The 17,047-nt window shown below is 37.0% G+C and overlaps 1 protein-coding gene across 6 annotated transcripts in view; it reads right to left on the reverse strand.

Annotated features, from left to right (window-relative positions):
* Positions 1-17,047, reverse strand: part of MYO9A (myosin IXA) — a 205,117-nt gene that overhangs the window by 91,854 nt on the left and 96,216 nt on the right. For all 6 annotated transcript variants that reach the window (XM_023510048.1, XM_023510049.1, XM_023510052.1 and 3 more), the window contains 3 exons: positions 11,936-12,079; positions 10,046-10,085; positions 4,977-5,099 (listed from right to left, as the gene is read on the reverse strand). In XM_023510048.1, the coding sequence (XP_023365816.1) occupies positions 4,977-5,099; positions 10,046-10,085; positions 11,936-12,079 (307 nt within the window). The remainder of the gene's footprint in view (positions 1-4,976; positions 5,100-10,045; positions 10,086-11,935; positions 12,080-17,047) is intronic.

A 17,047-nucleotide genomic window follows, 5' to 3' on the forward strand; every position in this document is an offset into this window, starting at 1 on the left:
AGCCGGTTGAGCTATAGGCGCCGAGCCGCTATAAACATTCTTATACTTATCCTTTACCTGTTTTTCCAAAGTGGTTCTATCAATTTATATTTCAACAGGACTATATGAGAGTTCTAGATGCTCCACAGCCTCCCCAATACCAGTCTGCTTTACTTCAGCCATGGTGGCAACTGTGTAATAGTGTTGCCTTGTGGTATTAATTTGTATTTCCCTCCTGAATCATAATGTTAAAGAGGTTTTTGAATATTAGCCTTTTGGAAATCATCTTTGTAGCCTATTCAAGATTTGTGTCCATTATCTATAACAATGTCTTCTTAAAAAGTGATCTGTAGCATCTGGCTCCCGCTCTCACAGCCACTGCAGTACATTGAGCTCCACAGAGACAGCGCCGGAGCAAGCGAGAGCCAGACAGGCACTGGGCGACTCTGCCTTGCTGAGGAAAAATACCTAAACATGGGCAAAGGAGATCCTAAGAAGCCAAGAGGCAAAATGTCATCATCTGCATTCTTTGTGCAAACTTGTCGAGAGGAGCACAAGAAGAAGCACCCAGATGCTTCCGTCAACCTCTCAGAGTTTTCTAAGAAGTGCTCAGAGAGGTGGAAGACCATGTCTGCTAAAGAGAAAGGAAAATCTGAAGATATGGCAAAGGCGGAGAAGGCCCATTATGAAAGAGAAATGAAAACCTATCTCCCTCCTAAAGGGGAAACAAAAAAGAAGTTCAAGGATCCCAATGCACCCAAGAGGTCTCCTTCGGCCTTTTTCTTGTTCTGTTCTGAGTATTGCCCAAAAAATCAAAGGAGAACATCCCGGCCTATCCATTGGTGATGTTGCAAAGAAGCTGGGAGAGATGTGGAATGACACTGCTGCGGGTGACAAGCAGCCTGATGAAAAGAAGGCTGCAAAGCTGAAGGAAAAATACGAAAAGGATATTGCTGCATACTGAGCTACAGGAAAGCCTGATGCAGCGAAAAAGGGAGTTGTCAAGGCTGAAAAAAGCAAGAAAAAGAAGGAAGAGGAGGAAGATGAAGAAGATGAAGATGATGAATAAGTTGGTTCTGGCGCAGTTTTTTTTTTCTTATCTATAAAGCATTTAACCCCCCTGTACACAACTCACTCCTTTTAAAGAAAAAAATTGAAATGTAAGGCTGTGTAAGATTTGTTTTTAAACCGTACAGTGTCTTTTTTTGTATAGTTAACACATTACCGAATGTGTCTTTAGCTAGCCCTGTCCTGGTGGTATTTTCAATAGCCACTAACCTTGCCTGGTACAGTATGGGGGTTGTAAATTGGCATGGAAATTTAAAGCAGGTTCTTGTTGGTGCACAGCACAAATTAGTTATATATGGGGATGGTAGTTTTTTCATCTGCAGTTGTCTCTGATGCAGCTTATACGAAATAATTGTTCTGCTAACTGAATACCATTCTGTAATTGCAAAAAAAAAGTTGCAGCTGTTTTGTTGATATTCTGAATGCTTCTAAGTAAATACAATTTTTTTATTAAAAAAAACTGATTTGTAGTTCTTCATCTATCCCCTATACAAATCCTTTTTCAGATGTATTCTGAATACATCTGAAAGTATATTCTTGAATCCTGTGGGTTGTCTTTTTATTCTCTTAATGGTGACTTTATGTTTTAAATAATTTTATTGAAGTAAAATCTACATGGTCATTGTAGTTTATGAACTAAAGAGTTTTAGTTTTATACAGTTTTAGAAACATTGCCATAATTCAGTATTAGAACTTTTATCACCCCAAAAAGTTCCCCATGCCCGTTAGCATTCAATAACTACTTCTACCCACAGCCCCGATGACTACCAATTTGCTTCCTGCTGTTATAAACAAATCATCTAAAAAATTTTTTAGAGACAGAGTTTGCTCTGGAGTAGAGTGCAATGGTGTGAGAATAGCTTGATGTACCTTCAACTCCTGGGCTCAAGCAACCCTTCTGCCTCAGCCTACGAGTAGCTGGGACTACAGGTAAACACTACCACGGCCAGCTAAATTTTTTTTTAACTTTTTGTAGAGATGGGGGTCTCACTATGTTGTAAAACTCATCTGAGCTCTTAGCCTCAAGCTATCATTGTCCCTAGCCTCTCAAAGCACTAAGATTTATAGGCATGAGCCACTCCATCTGGCCAAGAATTATCATTTTTTAGACAGTTTTCTTCCAATTATAAAATGCATAAGTAATGTAGAAAACTTAATACACAGAGATATGTTCAAACAATAAATATCAGCTTGGTGTAATGTGAGTAATGACTAAGTTCTTAGTTCCAAAAGTAGAACTAAAAGCACATTATTTTCCCCAAATCAATGGGCCTTTTCATAGAGAATTAAGATTTTGACTTAACATATGCTATATATTCCTTATTCCCAAAGTTAGAAAGAGGCTTAGGCCACAGACAGAAAAATTCAGAGTTTCCACCACTTCGAGCAAAGGAGTATGCTGACTAATGACATAATGGTGGCTATTTTTCCCATCAACCAATGGACTCCTGGGCAGCTGAGTATACCTGTCAAGCCAGGAGACAGGTAGCAGTTTTACCAGCAGGTTTCAGCTGATGTAACAGCCACAGCATGTGCATAACCTACTATAACAAGAGAAAGCCAGAAAACTACTCTTAAGGAACTGAGTAGAGATATGGTGCCTATGAAATGGTCACACACAAACACTGCACAGTTCCTTGCTTCATGATCAAGTTGCATTATCCCACTCCTAACTTAAGGTAGCCAAAAGGATTGACTCATTATAAACTAATATTTGCTTACAGAAGACAAACTCTCAAAAGGGAATGTTTTAAAGGAGGGGGTGAATGATTCAGAATATGAGGGTGAGAATTTACCAAAACACTGAAATAATACAGAAAATACATACACAGTTTACAATGTGGCTATTTACTTCTATTTCACAGTCTGGTCTTTGTTTTTCCTGTCCTTTTTGGGGGGTGGGGAGCAGAGTAGATTTTATGACTTCATTTTAGTTCTGCTATTACCTTATTACTATAGCTCTTCTTTCTGTTAAAGATTATTATAGGATATGCATTTTTAATTTATCACAGTCTATCTTCAAATAATGTTATGCCATGTCTGTATAGGATAAAAACTTTACAGCAGTAAAATTTTCCCTTCACTTAGCCCTTCCCTTCTTTCTTGACATTTTTGTCATATATTTTATTTCTACTTCACAACATACTACTAGTTTTGTTTTCTATAACCAATTTTTTAAAGAAATTAAAAGAAGATACAGAGTATTTTTTATTTCACTACATTTCTGTCCTTCTGGCACTATTCCAGTGTTGTGCAGATCCAAATTTCCATGTGTTTTTCCTATCATTTTTCTTCTATGTTTACAATTTTTGGTACTGTAGATTACTGGTAATGAATTCTCTCAGCTTTTTTTGCCTGAGAAAGGTCTGTATTTAACCTCCATTTTTAAAAGATATATTCACCAACAGAATTCTAAAGTGATTTTTTTTTTCTTTTTGGTTTTTTAAAGATATCTCTGCTGTATTCTGGCTTTTATAGTTTTTGATAATATTGATAATATTCATTACACACAATGTCTCTTTTCTCTCTCTGGCTATGTTTAAGATTTTATTTTTAAATAGCGTTAGCAATTTGATAGATGTACCTTCGTGTGTTTTTGTTTGTTCTGATTAAGGTTTACTGAGATACTTTGATCTCTACATTCATTTTTTCATCAAATAAGAACACAGTTTAATCATTATTTCTTCAAATATTTTTCTGCATCCTCTTCTCTTTTCTCCCTGAAATTCTGATTATACCTATATAAGACCATTTGATATCATCCCACAACTTACTGAATGCTATTTTCATAATTTTCTCCTTGGAACTTTATTTTAAACTAAATATGACTTCCAATTTACTAATTCTGAACTAATAGATGTTAATCTGGTTCATTTTTATGGTCAAATATTATATTTTTAATCTCTAAAGTTCAATTTGAGTCTTTCTTATTTTTAAGAGTACAGATCGCCTTTATTGGTTCCAACGGGAAGTGGAACAGAAGAGGGCATATGACAACTCCTTCTTACAGGAGGACATATCCAGAGACATTGTCACTGCCTTTCAGGAAAAAAAAAAAAGCTTCTACTTCTTTTCTCAACATATTTGTGTTTCTGTTATATCTCCTTGGCATATTTAAAAGATTAATAATAACTATTTTGAAAATTGCTTTTCCCCCTTGTTATGGATTATTCTTTTCCTGACTCTTTGCATGACTAGTGATTTCTGATTGCTAGCCATTATGTTCTACATTATGAAACTTGTTATATTCCTTTATGAATGGCAGATATTTTGCTGACATGCAGTTCAGTTATGTAGGATTAATATTCTTTCAATATAATCAATATGATTGCTTTTAAGCAGGTCTATTTTTTCTTTTTATTATTTTTTTGAGACAGAGCCTCAAGCTGTCGCCCTGGGTAGTAGAGTACTGTGACATCACAGCTCACAGCAACCTCCAACTCCTGGGCCCAAGCAATTCTTTTGCCTAAGCCTTCCAAGTAGCTGGACGTCATACGCCCGTCACAACACCTGGCCATTTTTTGGTTGTAGTTGTCACTGTTCCTTGGCAGGCCCAGGCTGGATTCAAACCTGCCAGCTCTGGTGTATGTGGCTGGCACCTTAGCTGCTTGAGCTAAGCCATGAGGTTTAAGTAGAAAAATATATATATATAATGCTAGCAGTGACCACATTTGGGTAACAGAGTTAAAAGGTATCTTTTATTTACAATGTCAATTTTCTGCTCCCATTCTCCTCACACTGAAGACAACTATCCAAAGATATATGGATGAAAAAGGCATCTGACCTTTTAAAATATCTAGTATTCCTTTCCAAAATGACCAGGAAAATATGGCTTTTCAGTCACACGAATCATATTCCATTCAAATATTTTGTAGATCACTTTACCCTTTCAATGATTCTTATTTGGTATAAGTAAAATAGGAAGTAACCTGAAACTGGGCACTGATGCTGGGAGGTTTCTTCTTCTTGTGCAAATGAAGAAGAGACTTGGTAATCCGGTCCTGTATGGTCAATCTTGTCAGATGTTTTAAAGAATTTACTTCTAGCAAGTGCTGAAATTAAAAGAAAAAATACATTGTTCACATAAACTTATCTAAAAGAAAAAAATACTCAGCCAGTTTTCATTGTTTCTTCTCTATATGACCATTTTCTATCTTACACGATTGTAATGAATGTGAAAGATTGAGAGCAAACATCCGTACTATCCTTCTACCTTCCTCTAGAACCTAGAAAGCTAGAAATTAAGCTGTACTTCCCAAAGTCTCTTGCTTCTGGAGTTCTGAATGTGATTAAAGTTCTTTAATTAAAAAAAAAAGTTCTTTAATCAAATGCCTACATGTGAACTGGGAAGGTATAACTGAGGCAGAGGCTCTAGCTACTATTTCTACTGACAAAAATGCATTTAATAAATACACTTTAGTTCTATATGGTCCAGCATCCAGGCACTAGTTTTATGAGTGTCCAGAGGCAGAGTGCTGAACAATTACATCATCACAACTATACTAAATCAGGCTTCATGATGAAGCAAATAGTTACAGCCTCTTCTGCAGTCTGGCTGGATATATACACCTCAGGAGGGACGGGCCTGGAAGTCACCTGCATGACAGCCTCCTGATTCCCAGCTTTCTGATTACAGCTAGGTTCAGTTCTCCACTATTGTTTAAATTCTAAAGACTTCTAATTATTTTATAACTACCAACTCTCTCATTAAGTCCCTTTCTACAGTAATTGCTGAATCCTGACTCATAGACACTAAATTAAATGCCAAAGCTATAAAAGGTACACCAATGACACACCGAAAACACAAGGCACAGTCCCCTGCCCCTGGGGGAGTCCCACATTTCCTAGTCCTTCTAGGGAAGTCCCTCATCCTGATATGCTCCCCTACAATCTAGTTAGGAAGAGTTAGACATCAAGTAACTAAAGTATATAAAACAAAAATAGCTATTAAAAGACGGCCAATAGAGCTTGTCTGCCCTTTTTACCACGTGAAGGAACTAACTGTAAGGAATGAGCCATCATTAAACCTCAAATCTGTTGGAAACTTAATTTTGGATTTCTGAGCATCCAGTACTCTGAGCAATAAATTTCTGTTGTTCATAAATTAATTAGTATATTTTGTTATAGTAGCCTGAACAAACTAAGACATTTCTCTTATTGTTAAGGAGTGTGAAATGGGCAATAAAAAATTTAATTCCCAAGACTTGAGCCTAAGTGATTGTAAAAATTTACTAAGGGAGCTACACACTAAAATCATTTAGGGCATGAATTTCGAGAGACAAGCAAGTTACCAAAGTAGAAATGTACAACACAACGATGCAAACATCACTAAAAACTGTAGTTTAAAAAATCAAGTCATGCTAAAAAGTAGATTTAAAGAAAGTGACAGTTTCAAGTTATAAGGGGGAAGAACTTCTAAGAGAGAAAAGGGAAGAGCTATCATCTTATAGAAAGATGAACTTGAGCCCATGAAAGCAGTCTTACAGTCTTCTCATTTCAAGTAGATGCTTGTCTGCAGCAAACTGGGTAACCTGTTATCCAAAGGGAGCAACTAGGTTAGGGTGACCAGATTTTAACATCAGTAAGGAGGGACAACATGGCCGGGGGACAGGGCGGGGGCGGGGACAGGGGACAGGGAAGGGCAGGGCCTGACAACAATGTAAACTTTGATAAGCCGTTCTCGATAATCACTTCTCAGCAATTATTTGTTATTATTACAGTTTAACATTATAAAATTAACAAAAATAATATAAAACTCATATTCTAAGGAAATAGCCACATGGCAGCCGAAAACTGTATATTTCCTTCTTGTTCTCCCGCCCGTTCGTGCATTCTTTCCAAAAATCGGGACTTTTTTAAAATGTCGTGGGACGCGGGACAAATTGTTCAAAAGTGGGATGTCTGATCACCCTAAACTAGGTGTCACTTCAAAGACTTATGTACAAACTAAATAGTGACTGTGCTCATGCCAAGGGTTTTGATGTAAAGGCTCCCCAGCAATGACAAAGATGTTGGAGAATTCTGACCTATCCTGAAAAATTCAGCCTTACTACCATATCCCTTCAGCCAACTCCTCCTCCAGCACTCATCCTTACCTAAGTCATCACTACATCTTAAAGAGAACTTACTCTGGGACTCAACTAGTGAGGTGAGGATGTTTGGTCTTCCACTATATACTAAAAAAAATTCCTCAGATTAGGGATCTGTTTTTCTCAACAAATGACTTCAACTGCATTATCAGATGCCTGAAATCTTCTTTTGGAGTCTCTGCAATTTGTGTGTTATCCTCACTTGCTTCTTCCACTTCATCAGCTGCTTCATGCACATTTATGCTGGTCTGTACTTTGTTCAGTATTACTTAGAAAACGGCTTCTGGGTCAGGTTCATTACAGGTTGCCACCTCATCTCCCTCACAGCAAAATCTACTCCCTTGAATTCTGCCATGGAAAAAGGACTGTCTGATGGGCCAAAACATCATGCTCTTGAGTTGTGACAAATCCAACTTTCTTGAAAACCCTTCTGTATTGCTTCTGGCTAAACTTTACTGAAGCAGAACTGATCCAGAGGACAGCATCCAGAACGTTAACTGATGCAGCAGATAAAGTTGCTTCCTCAGGCAAACACAGGTTTGTATTTAGTAATGACCAACTAAAGGAGCTGGGCTCAGCAGTGCATTTTAAATGTTTTGATGATGCCTGGGCCAAGAGATTGAATTTTTGAGGTTGTGTCTGAGGCAGAAATTTCAATGTCACATTTGTGAGATGATTCATTTGCAGGTGGCCAGAACAGCTGTCTACTTGTCGGTAGAACAGATCTTTTCTTCTTCCTCATTTCTCAGTCGATACCCTTTACCTACTCCTCAAATAGGGCACCAGTCATCCATGCACATTTGTTCGATCTCCAAGTGATGGGAGGTTTTGGGGCATAAGGTTCTTGAATAAATGTGGCTTTGCCAATTTACCAATCATCAAAGGCTTTAGTTTCTCTCTAGTTGAGATAGCACAAAGTTCTTTGGGAATTTCCCACTCTTACATTTGTCACCCATCATGATGAGGCTCCTGTCAGGCACTGCATTGAGAAAGAGTCCACACTCATCAGTGTTAAAGATGTAAGTCATCTTTGAAGGCTTTAAAAAGTCCAGAAATTTTTTTGATTAACTCTTCCCCAACTTCTACTGGAACTTCATTGGATTCACCAATGAAGTTTTTCTGGATCATCTTGTGCTGCAGTTTAAATTTCTTGAGCTAACCACTTAACACTTGAAAATCTGCCACCCATAATTCTTGTGCACATTTTTTACCAACTTCTTGGATCATCCACCCAGAGATTCAGGTGGTAACTGCCCTCATTGGTTTGAACCAGGTATAATATAGGGTCAGTCATTCACTTTAGCAAGGGAAGATTTCCTCCTTTTCTGCTCTAGGTTTCTGCTTTCCTTACACATCTCGCCAAGTATTTATGTTCATGTTTTTGGATGTTGCTAACTGCGGTCTTGCTAACACTAAAATGTTCTGCTGTCTTTCTGACTGCTGCTTTCCAGAAAACGCAGATGATCTTCACCTTTTCCTTCAATGTCAGGTCTTTGAGTTCCTTTCTTTAGGCCATCCCATCACAATTAATAGTAAATTTTTCAGTAATTCTAAGATGTGCATACAATTCAGACCAATCCTTCACATTGAAAAAAATCTTCCACAACACATGATGAACAATAGGACTGTAGATCTAAACCAGCACATGTTAATAATAAAACAACAAAAAAAAGAATTTACTAAGAAAAAAATAATACAGCCAAAGGGCAAAGTGCCCACACCTTCTAGCCTTTGGCATAGAGTGGATTCAATTGCTCAAAATACACAGAGTAAGTTAATATTGTATGTCACAGTCCAAGTGATCAAGATGTAACTTACAGAGGTAGTCAATATACTAGAGGTCAGTCTTCACTGAGTACATGTGGTACATGTCTAGTCTATGAAAATTAGGTTACTTTAAGGAAGTGATTGATGTAGAGAAATGGTCAACTATAGAAGTTCTACAGTATTTGCAAATTTTCCATGATTTGCCCTATTACTCATTCCATTATGGTGATAAAGATACTTGATAAGATTTTAGTAAGACTTGTTTTGTGACCTAGCAAATGATCGATCCTGAAGAAAGTCCCATACATGCTTGAAATGAATATATATATTTTGCTGCTGTATATTTGTTTGGCACATTTGGTCTATTATGCTGTGAAGTACTATTTCCTTATTTTCTGTGTGGTCTGCCCATTATTGAGAGTGAAGTATTAAAACCCACAGTACACTAAATTTTCTTTGGAGATATAAGCTGACTTAAGTAGAAGGAATAATAACATTCATTTTCCTATTTCTTGAACTAGAGAATCACTGAAAAATTAGTAACGGTATGTCAGCTCTTTGAATTTTTTGTTTTTTTATGAGATAGAGTCTCAAGCTGTCACCCTGGGTAGAGTGCCATGGCGTCATAGCTCACAGCAACCTCAAACTCTTGGGTGTAAGAGACTCTTGCCTCAGTCTCCCAAGTAGCTGGCACTACAGGTACCCACCACAACGCCCAGATATTTTTTGTTGTTGTTATTGCTGCACTTGTCACTGTTGTTTTAGCTGCCCTGGGCCGGGTTCGAACCTGCCAGCCTCAGCGTATGTGACCGGTGCCCTATCCACTGACCTATAGGCACTGCCAGCTCTTTTAAATTTCCTCTCCTTGTACCCCTCTGAAGAAGGAATCTTGTCACTTATAACCTTGTTAATGAACTTAATTTCAAAAATAAATTACAAATATTTACCTGAACAATTAGGCTTGCTCATTTCACAACAATGTTATTTCTAAAAGGGATTCAACTAAGTGCACATATTTAGTCACTATCTTGGATATAAATAAGGTATTTCTTCTCTTTGATTTATAAAGATCATTTGTATGAGTAATTAAAAAATTACATAGTAGGGCACTAATAAAAATAAAATGTTTTCATAATACTCACCTTTGGAAGGGCAGGCTTAGATTTGAAGTTCTTGTTTCTCCTAAAGAGATAAATCATCCATTTAAAAAAATATTATAGAGATGAATGATTTCAAGGTCTCTACCAAAACAACAGGCTATATACTCATTTCTAAGAAAGTAGGTCTTCTACATGAAAACACTACCTGACTCAACCAAGTAGGCACCTTTAGGAAGGAATGGGAAAGAAGAAAAAGAGGAGAAAGATGCTTACCCTGTAATATATTGAAGTTATAAGCCTGATGATCAGTAATATAATTTTGTACATTCTATAGTAATTCCATAATTATCAGTAACATAACTTTTTTAACATAATTTTGTACATTCTAAGATATAGGTACATTTTCTTGGGTGTTAAAGAGAGCTTTGCTTTCTTATATCTATAAAAGACTAATTTCTGTAATCTCAAGATTATAAATGAAATACCTCAATTTCACCTTTTTTTTTCCGGCAGTTTTGGCCAGGGCTGGGTTTGAACTCACCACCTCAGGTATATGGGGCCGTTGCCCTACTCCTTTGAGCCACAGGACCTGCCCCTCATCATTGTTTTTAAATGTACTTTCCACTGAAATATAATCTTCCATTTTTGGTAATTAAAAATTCTTCCCTTCCATTCAATCTTTCTCATCTACAAAACTCAACAGCATACTTGAGTCTTTTTTATTTTTAAATTTTTATGGCTTTAAAAAGACAGAACAAATCCCAATCCTTATGAGCATGGGCTAGAAAGTCAGAAAGACCCAGGCTAGAATCTAAAGTCTATTCCTACTAAGGTATGATTGTCTCTTTAATCCTTGGTTTCATTACATAATATGTAAAACAATAATAATAATAATACCACCTACCACTTAACAGTTGTCATGAGGATTAAACAAATTAATGTACATTGCTGGAATAAAGCAATACTTACAAAATTGAGCCTGTTAATATTATGGAGCAATGACTTAGGGATTAAGAAATACAATTCGATCACACCTCTAGTTCATGGTCAAAAAATATGCTTGGGAAGGGTAAGAAATATGTTAGTTAATAACTAAGCAAGGTTACATCTATATCCTCAAACCAGTTCCATGATTAATCAGAAATGGCAAGCTTGGATAAGTGTTATATAACAGTAACAGAAATAGAAACTACAGGTCTGGAAATACCTTTACAAAAAAAACTCAGCTAAGTTACCTAACTATAGTAGGGTAAGCAGGGGAACTTCTTGCCGATTTGTTGTGACTGCCAGAATTGAAAGATAACTGTAGTAAAAAGGAATCTTAAAAAGTGCTAAAACTTTTTTCTTTCCCCCAAAGTAGGGTGTACTGAAAAGCAATAAAGACTTAACTCCAGGGCAGCGCCTGTGGCAGTGCCAGTGGCTTAGTGGGTAGGGTGCCAGTCCCATATACTGAGGTGGTGGGTTCGAACCCAGACCTGGCCAAACTGCAACAAAAAAATAGCCAGGCGTTGTGGCAGGCACCTGTGGCCTCAGCTATTCAGGAGACTGAGGCAAGAGAATCGCCTAGGCCCAGAAGTTGGAGGTTGCTGTGAGCTGTGATGCCACAGCGCTCTACTGAGCATGATAAAGTGAGACTCTTTCTCTACTAAAACAATAAATAAATAAATAAATAAAAGACTTAACTCCATAATAAATATATTCAGCCTTGATTCTCTTGTTACTATGTGGGGTCAAAAATACCAGCTTTGTAATGCAGGAGTTCCACTACTCCAACTACTACCTGAATACTCTTACGTACTGCTTCAGTCAAAATTCAACTCACGAAAATAATGCTTTACTTTTTTTAGGCAGAAATTAGCCCTCTTCCTTTTTTTAGCCAGAAATTTTAAATTAGTCATAAAAAAGCAATCCACATCACTGATCAATACTGACGTGAGAATTCCATGAGCTCTCTCCAGGAGTTTGCTACTAGCTGAATTCGCAAATATCCCATCTTTATCAAGCAAGGAGGTGGTACTTGATAGTCTGCTTTGGCGAATCCCAGTTCTGCCATTCCAGGCAATATCAAATGTATCACTGTAAAAAATACAGTATCAATTTGCTTTAGTTAATTAAGACATCTCTAATTAACAATATCTTGCTTAAATAAAACTTTAGATATTTATGTTAAAATTTACAAAAAATGCTAAACCAGCAAAAATATGATTTTATCAGAGTGATTACCAATCAATTGGGACTAACCTTTTACTCATTTGGAACAAAATGTTTCAATGGATTTTGGCATATGCACATATAAATGTGCATAAAGATGGGCGTGCCAGGTAGCTGAAATTTTCAAATATGTTATTCAACAATCAATAAATAATGTATTTAAATGTAATATAATAGCTTTCTCTTTGTTAGATTTTAAAACTTGGAAATGCTATTGCAGAAATTTATAATCCTAATAGGTTATTCCATCATAGACATCTAACTTCCTCCCTTACACACCCAACAAAGTTATCAAGTTCCTATTATGGGATGAACACTATTAGATACCAGAGACATGAGAATGAACAAAATAGACAAAATTATCAGTGACTGTAACATAAGAGTTAATGGAGAGCTTTCCAGATAAAGATTGTACAGTCCATCAACAAATAAACAGATAAAGTAAATGTGGTATACAAGTGTATACACAGTGGAATATTTAGTCACAAAAAAGAAAATTCTGACATTTGTGATAATATGAACAAATCTGGAGGATCATTATGTTAAGTGAAATAAGCGACACATAGAAAGACAGATATCAAGATCCTACTTATACGTGAAATCTAAAAATGCTGATCTCATAGAAGTAGTAAACAAAACAGTGGTTACCAGAGACTGGGGTATGAGGGGAGGTGGTCAATAGGTACAAAGTTATAATTAAACAGTAGGAGTAAGTTCTGTTCTTCTATTACACAGTGGGGTGACTACAGTTAACATTAACAATACTGTACAGCTGCATACAGTAGCTTATGTCTGTAATCCTATCACTTCGGGAGGCAGGAGGATCACCTGAGGATAGGAGTTTCAAACCATGCTGGGCAACAGGAGGAGATCCCATGTATACAAAAAATTTAAAAATTAGCTGGGCAGGCTCAGCACCTATAGCTCAACCGGCTAAGGCGCCAGCCACATACACCTAAGGTGGCGGGTTCGAATCCCCAGCCCGGACCCGCCAAAACAACAATGACGGCTGCAACCAAAAAATAGCTGGGCGTTGTGGCGGGCGCCTGTGGTCCCAGCTACTTGGGAGGCGGAGGCAGGAGACTCGCTTGAGCCCAGGAGTTGGAGGTTGCTGTGAGCTGTAATGCTACGGCACTCTACACGGGGGGACAGCTTGAGGCTTTGTCTCAAAAAAAAAAAAAAAATTAGCTGGGCATGGGTGCACATGCTTATAGTCTCAACTAGTTGGGAGGCTGACAAAGGAGATCACTTCAGCACAGGAGTTTGAGGTTAAATGAGCTATGATCATATCACTATACTCTAGCCTAGTAAATAAATGCTATTATCTCAAAATATATACAAGAGAAAATGCTGAGTGTTTCTACTGCAAGAAAATGATAAATTCTTGAGGTGATAGATATGCAAATTTGGTCATTATACAGTATGTACATGTACTGCAAGATCCCACTATATCCCATAATATGTACAATACTTATGGGTCAAATAAATATTTTAAAAAGAAATAAATATCAGCATATTCACCTCTGTCTATATTTATACGAATGTTTATTATGTCCATTCATTGAACACTGATTCAACAAATGTCACAGAAACATTGTGCCTATTATTGATAAGCAGTTTTGAAAATCTTGTCTTTTCATTGTGTTGTACTAAACCATCAAAAATCAGTAAATACAGCTAGGCACAGTGGCTCATGTCTATAATCCTAGCGCTCTGGAAGGCCAAGGGGGGGCAGGATCACTTGAATTTAGGAGTTCGAGACCAGCCTGAGCAACAACAAGACCCTGCCTCTACTAAAAACAGAAAAACCAGATGGGCCTTGTGGTGGGCACCTGTAGTCCCAGATACTCAGGGAGCTGAGGAAGGAGGATCTCTTGAACTCATAAGTTTGAGATTGCTGTGAGCTAGGCTGACACCATGGCACTCTAACATGGGTGACAAAGTGAGACTGTTTAAAAAAAAAAACAGCCCCTAAAATAACATGTCATGCAAAGCGGAAGAAGAGTAAATATTGAATTTAAGGTAATTATGTACGCATTTACATTTTTCTCATTTAATAAAATGACTGGTTATAAAATGCAGAATGTGGCTCGGCGCCTATAGCTCAACCAGCTAAGGCGCCAGCCACGTACACCTAAGGTGGCGGGTTCAAATCCCCAGCCCGGACCTGCCAAACAACAATGACGGCTGCAACCAAAAAATAGCCCGGCGTTGTGGCAGGCGCCTGTGGTCCCAGCTACTTGGGAGGCGGAGGCAGGAGACTCGCTTGAGCCCAGGAGTTGGAGGTTGCTGTGAGCTGTGATGCCACGGTACTGTACCCAGGGGGACAGCTTGAGGCTCTGTCTCAAAAAAAAAAAAAATAAATAAAATGCAGAATGAGCGTCTGAGAAGGAATCTGTTCTTGGTAAAGATAATGTAAACATACTGAAATGAAAACAAAGGATTTAGAATATTACATAAATATAATTCATAAAGCAGCAGCTAACTCCAATTTTGAAAGTTTTACTGGCAATAAAATGCTATCAAGCAGCATTGCATGATACAGAAAAATCTTTCATGAAAAGGAGAGTCAATCGATTCAGCAAACTTCATCATCTTAAGAAATTGTCCCCGAGACCCCAAACATCAGCAGCCAACACACCCTAATCAGTCATTAAGGCGAGACCCACCACCAGCAAAAAAGATAACTCACTGAAGGCTCAGACACTGTTAGAGCATTTTTTAAATTAAGGTATATACACATAATACTATTGCATGGTTAATAGACTACAGTATTGATAATGTTTTTATGTTCTGGGAAACCAAAAAATTTGTGTAACTTGCTTTACTGAAATATCCACCTTATTGTGGGAGTCTAGAACTGAATCTACATTATCTCCAAGGTATGCCTATACAAATAACCACCTAGCACATGAAAAGATGCTGACCACCATTAGGTGTTAGGGAAATGCAAATAAAAACCACAGTAAAATAGGGCAGCGCCTGTGGCTCAAAGGAGTAGGGCGCTGCCCCCATATGCCAGAGGTGGTAGATTCAAACCCAGCCCTGGCCAAAAACTGCAAAAAAAAAAAAAAAAGAAGAAGAAGAAGAAAAACCACAATGAAATATACTTTACACTCACCAAGACAGCAATAATTTAAAAGACAGGCAATAACAAATCCTGCAAGGATATGGAGAAATAAGAGCCCATATCTGTTACTGATGGGAATGCAAATATTACAGCCACTTTGGAAAACAGTTTGGCAGTTTCTCAAAATGGTGAACATTAAGAGTTACCATGTGACCCAGAAATTTCATTCATAGGTATGTACCCCCAAGAATAGAAAACATGCCTACATAAAAACTTGTACATAACTGTTGACAGCAGCATTATTCACTCATAATGGCCAAAATCTAGAAACAATTTAAGTGTCTGTCAACTGAGAAATGAATAAACAAAATATGATTCAGCCATAGGCACATGGTACAACATGAATGATCCATAAAACACCATGCTAAGTGCAAGAAGCCTAACACAAAAGGCCATATTTTGTAAGATTATATTTATATAAAATTTCTGTAATAGGTAAAAAAATATAGACAAAAAGCAGATTCGTGGTTGCATACAGCTTGTCAAAGTAGGGAATGGGAAGAAATTAATGGATAGGAAGGGCTTTTTTAGTGTGATTAAAATTTTCTACATTAGATCATGGGATGGTTGCCCAACTCTATAAATATACCAAAACCCCACTGAATCACATAATTGAAATGGATGAAACTTTGTGGTATGTAAATTATATCTCAGCAAATCTGTTCATAACAAGGGCTTAGGAATCAGCAATGCTGGAACTAAAACACAACATGAGTATAATAATGGCTTCAAAATACTGTAGAAAAATTATTTCCAACCGAGAGTTCTATACATAGTGAAATTATTACACATGGGAGGGAAGAATAAACACGTTTAGCTATGCAAAAAAATCAAAACATTTTTCTTCCTATGTAAAGTTTTTCAGGGAGCTACTGGAGGATATATACTCTTTAAGAATAACAAAGTAGAACTAAAAGAGTAAGAAACAGAAAACAATTGATGCCAAACAGAATGCTAATACAGACTCCCAATATAAAGATGAAGAAATCTATCAATAGTTATCTGTGCAGTAAATCTACAGAATAAATCTTCCAGGTTGGTACAGATCAAAAAAATGCCAGGAGAGATTTCTATAAGATGAAATTCATTCAAGATGTATCTGCATGTGATCACAGACATTCTAACAATTGTGAAGAATAGCTTGCAAATGAACTAGTGATAGCCACAAAGAAAATTTCAGAAGAAAATCTAGATAAATACATGACTTGGGATAAGGGGAAAATTTCCTAAATAAGTTATAAAGTGGGGCAGTGCCCGTGGCTCAAAGGTAGGGCACCGGCCCCATGTACCAGAAGTGGCAGGTTCAAACCCAGCCCCAGCCAAAAGCTGCAAAAAAAAAAGTTATAAAGTGGACAAATCACAGAGAAAAAATGAATACATTTAATAATACTAAATATAAGAATTTTGTTCAAACTGTATCATTTTAAAAAATTAATATAAGCTACAAGTTGGGAGCAAATATTTGTAACCCAACTGAAATGACACTAGTAGACTTAATTATACTAAATATGAGAATCTTGGTTTAAACTGCACCAATTTAAAAAATGAATATAAGCTGTGAGTGGGGAGAAAATATTTGTAATACATAAAACACAAAATTTATAAAGAGCATTTAGGAAAAGAAATATGGATATATACTAGAACAACCATCTTGAAAAACAGTTTTAGATTATTTTATTAAACTAACATGAGCATTTTCTATT

Source organism: Otolemur garnettii, unplaced genomic scaffold (genome assembly GCF_000181295.1).
Source record: "Otolemur garnettii isolate 467f Iridium unplaced genomic scaffold, OtoGar3 scaffold00011, whole genome shotgun sequence".
NCBI classification, from domain to species: Eukaryota; Metazoa; Chordata; class Mammalia; order Primates; family Galagidae; genus Otolemur; species Otolemur garnettii.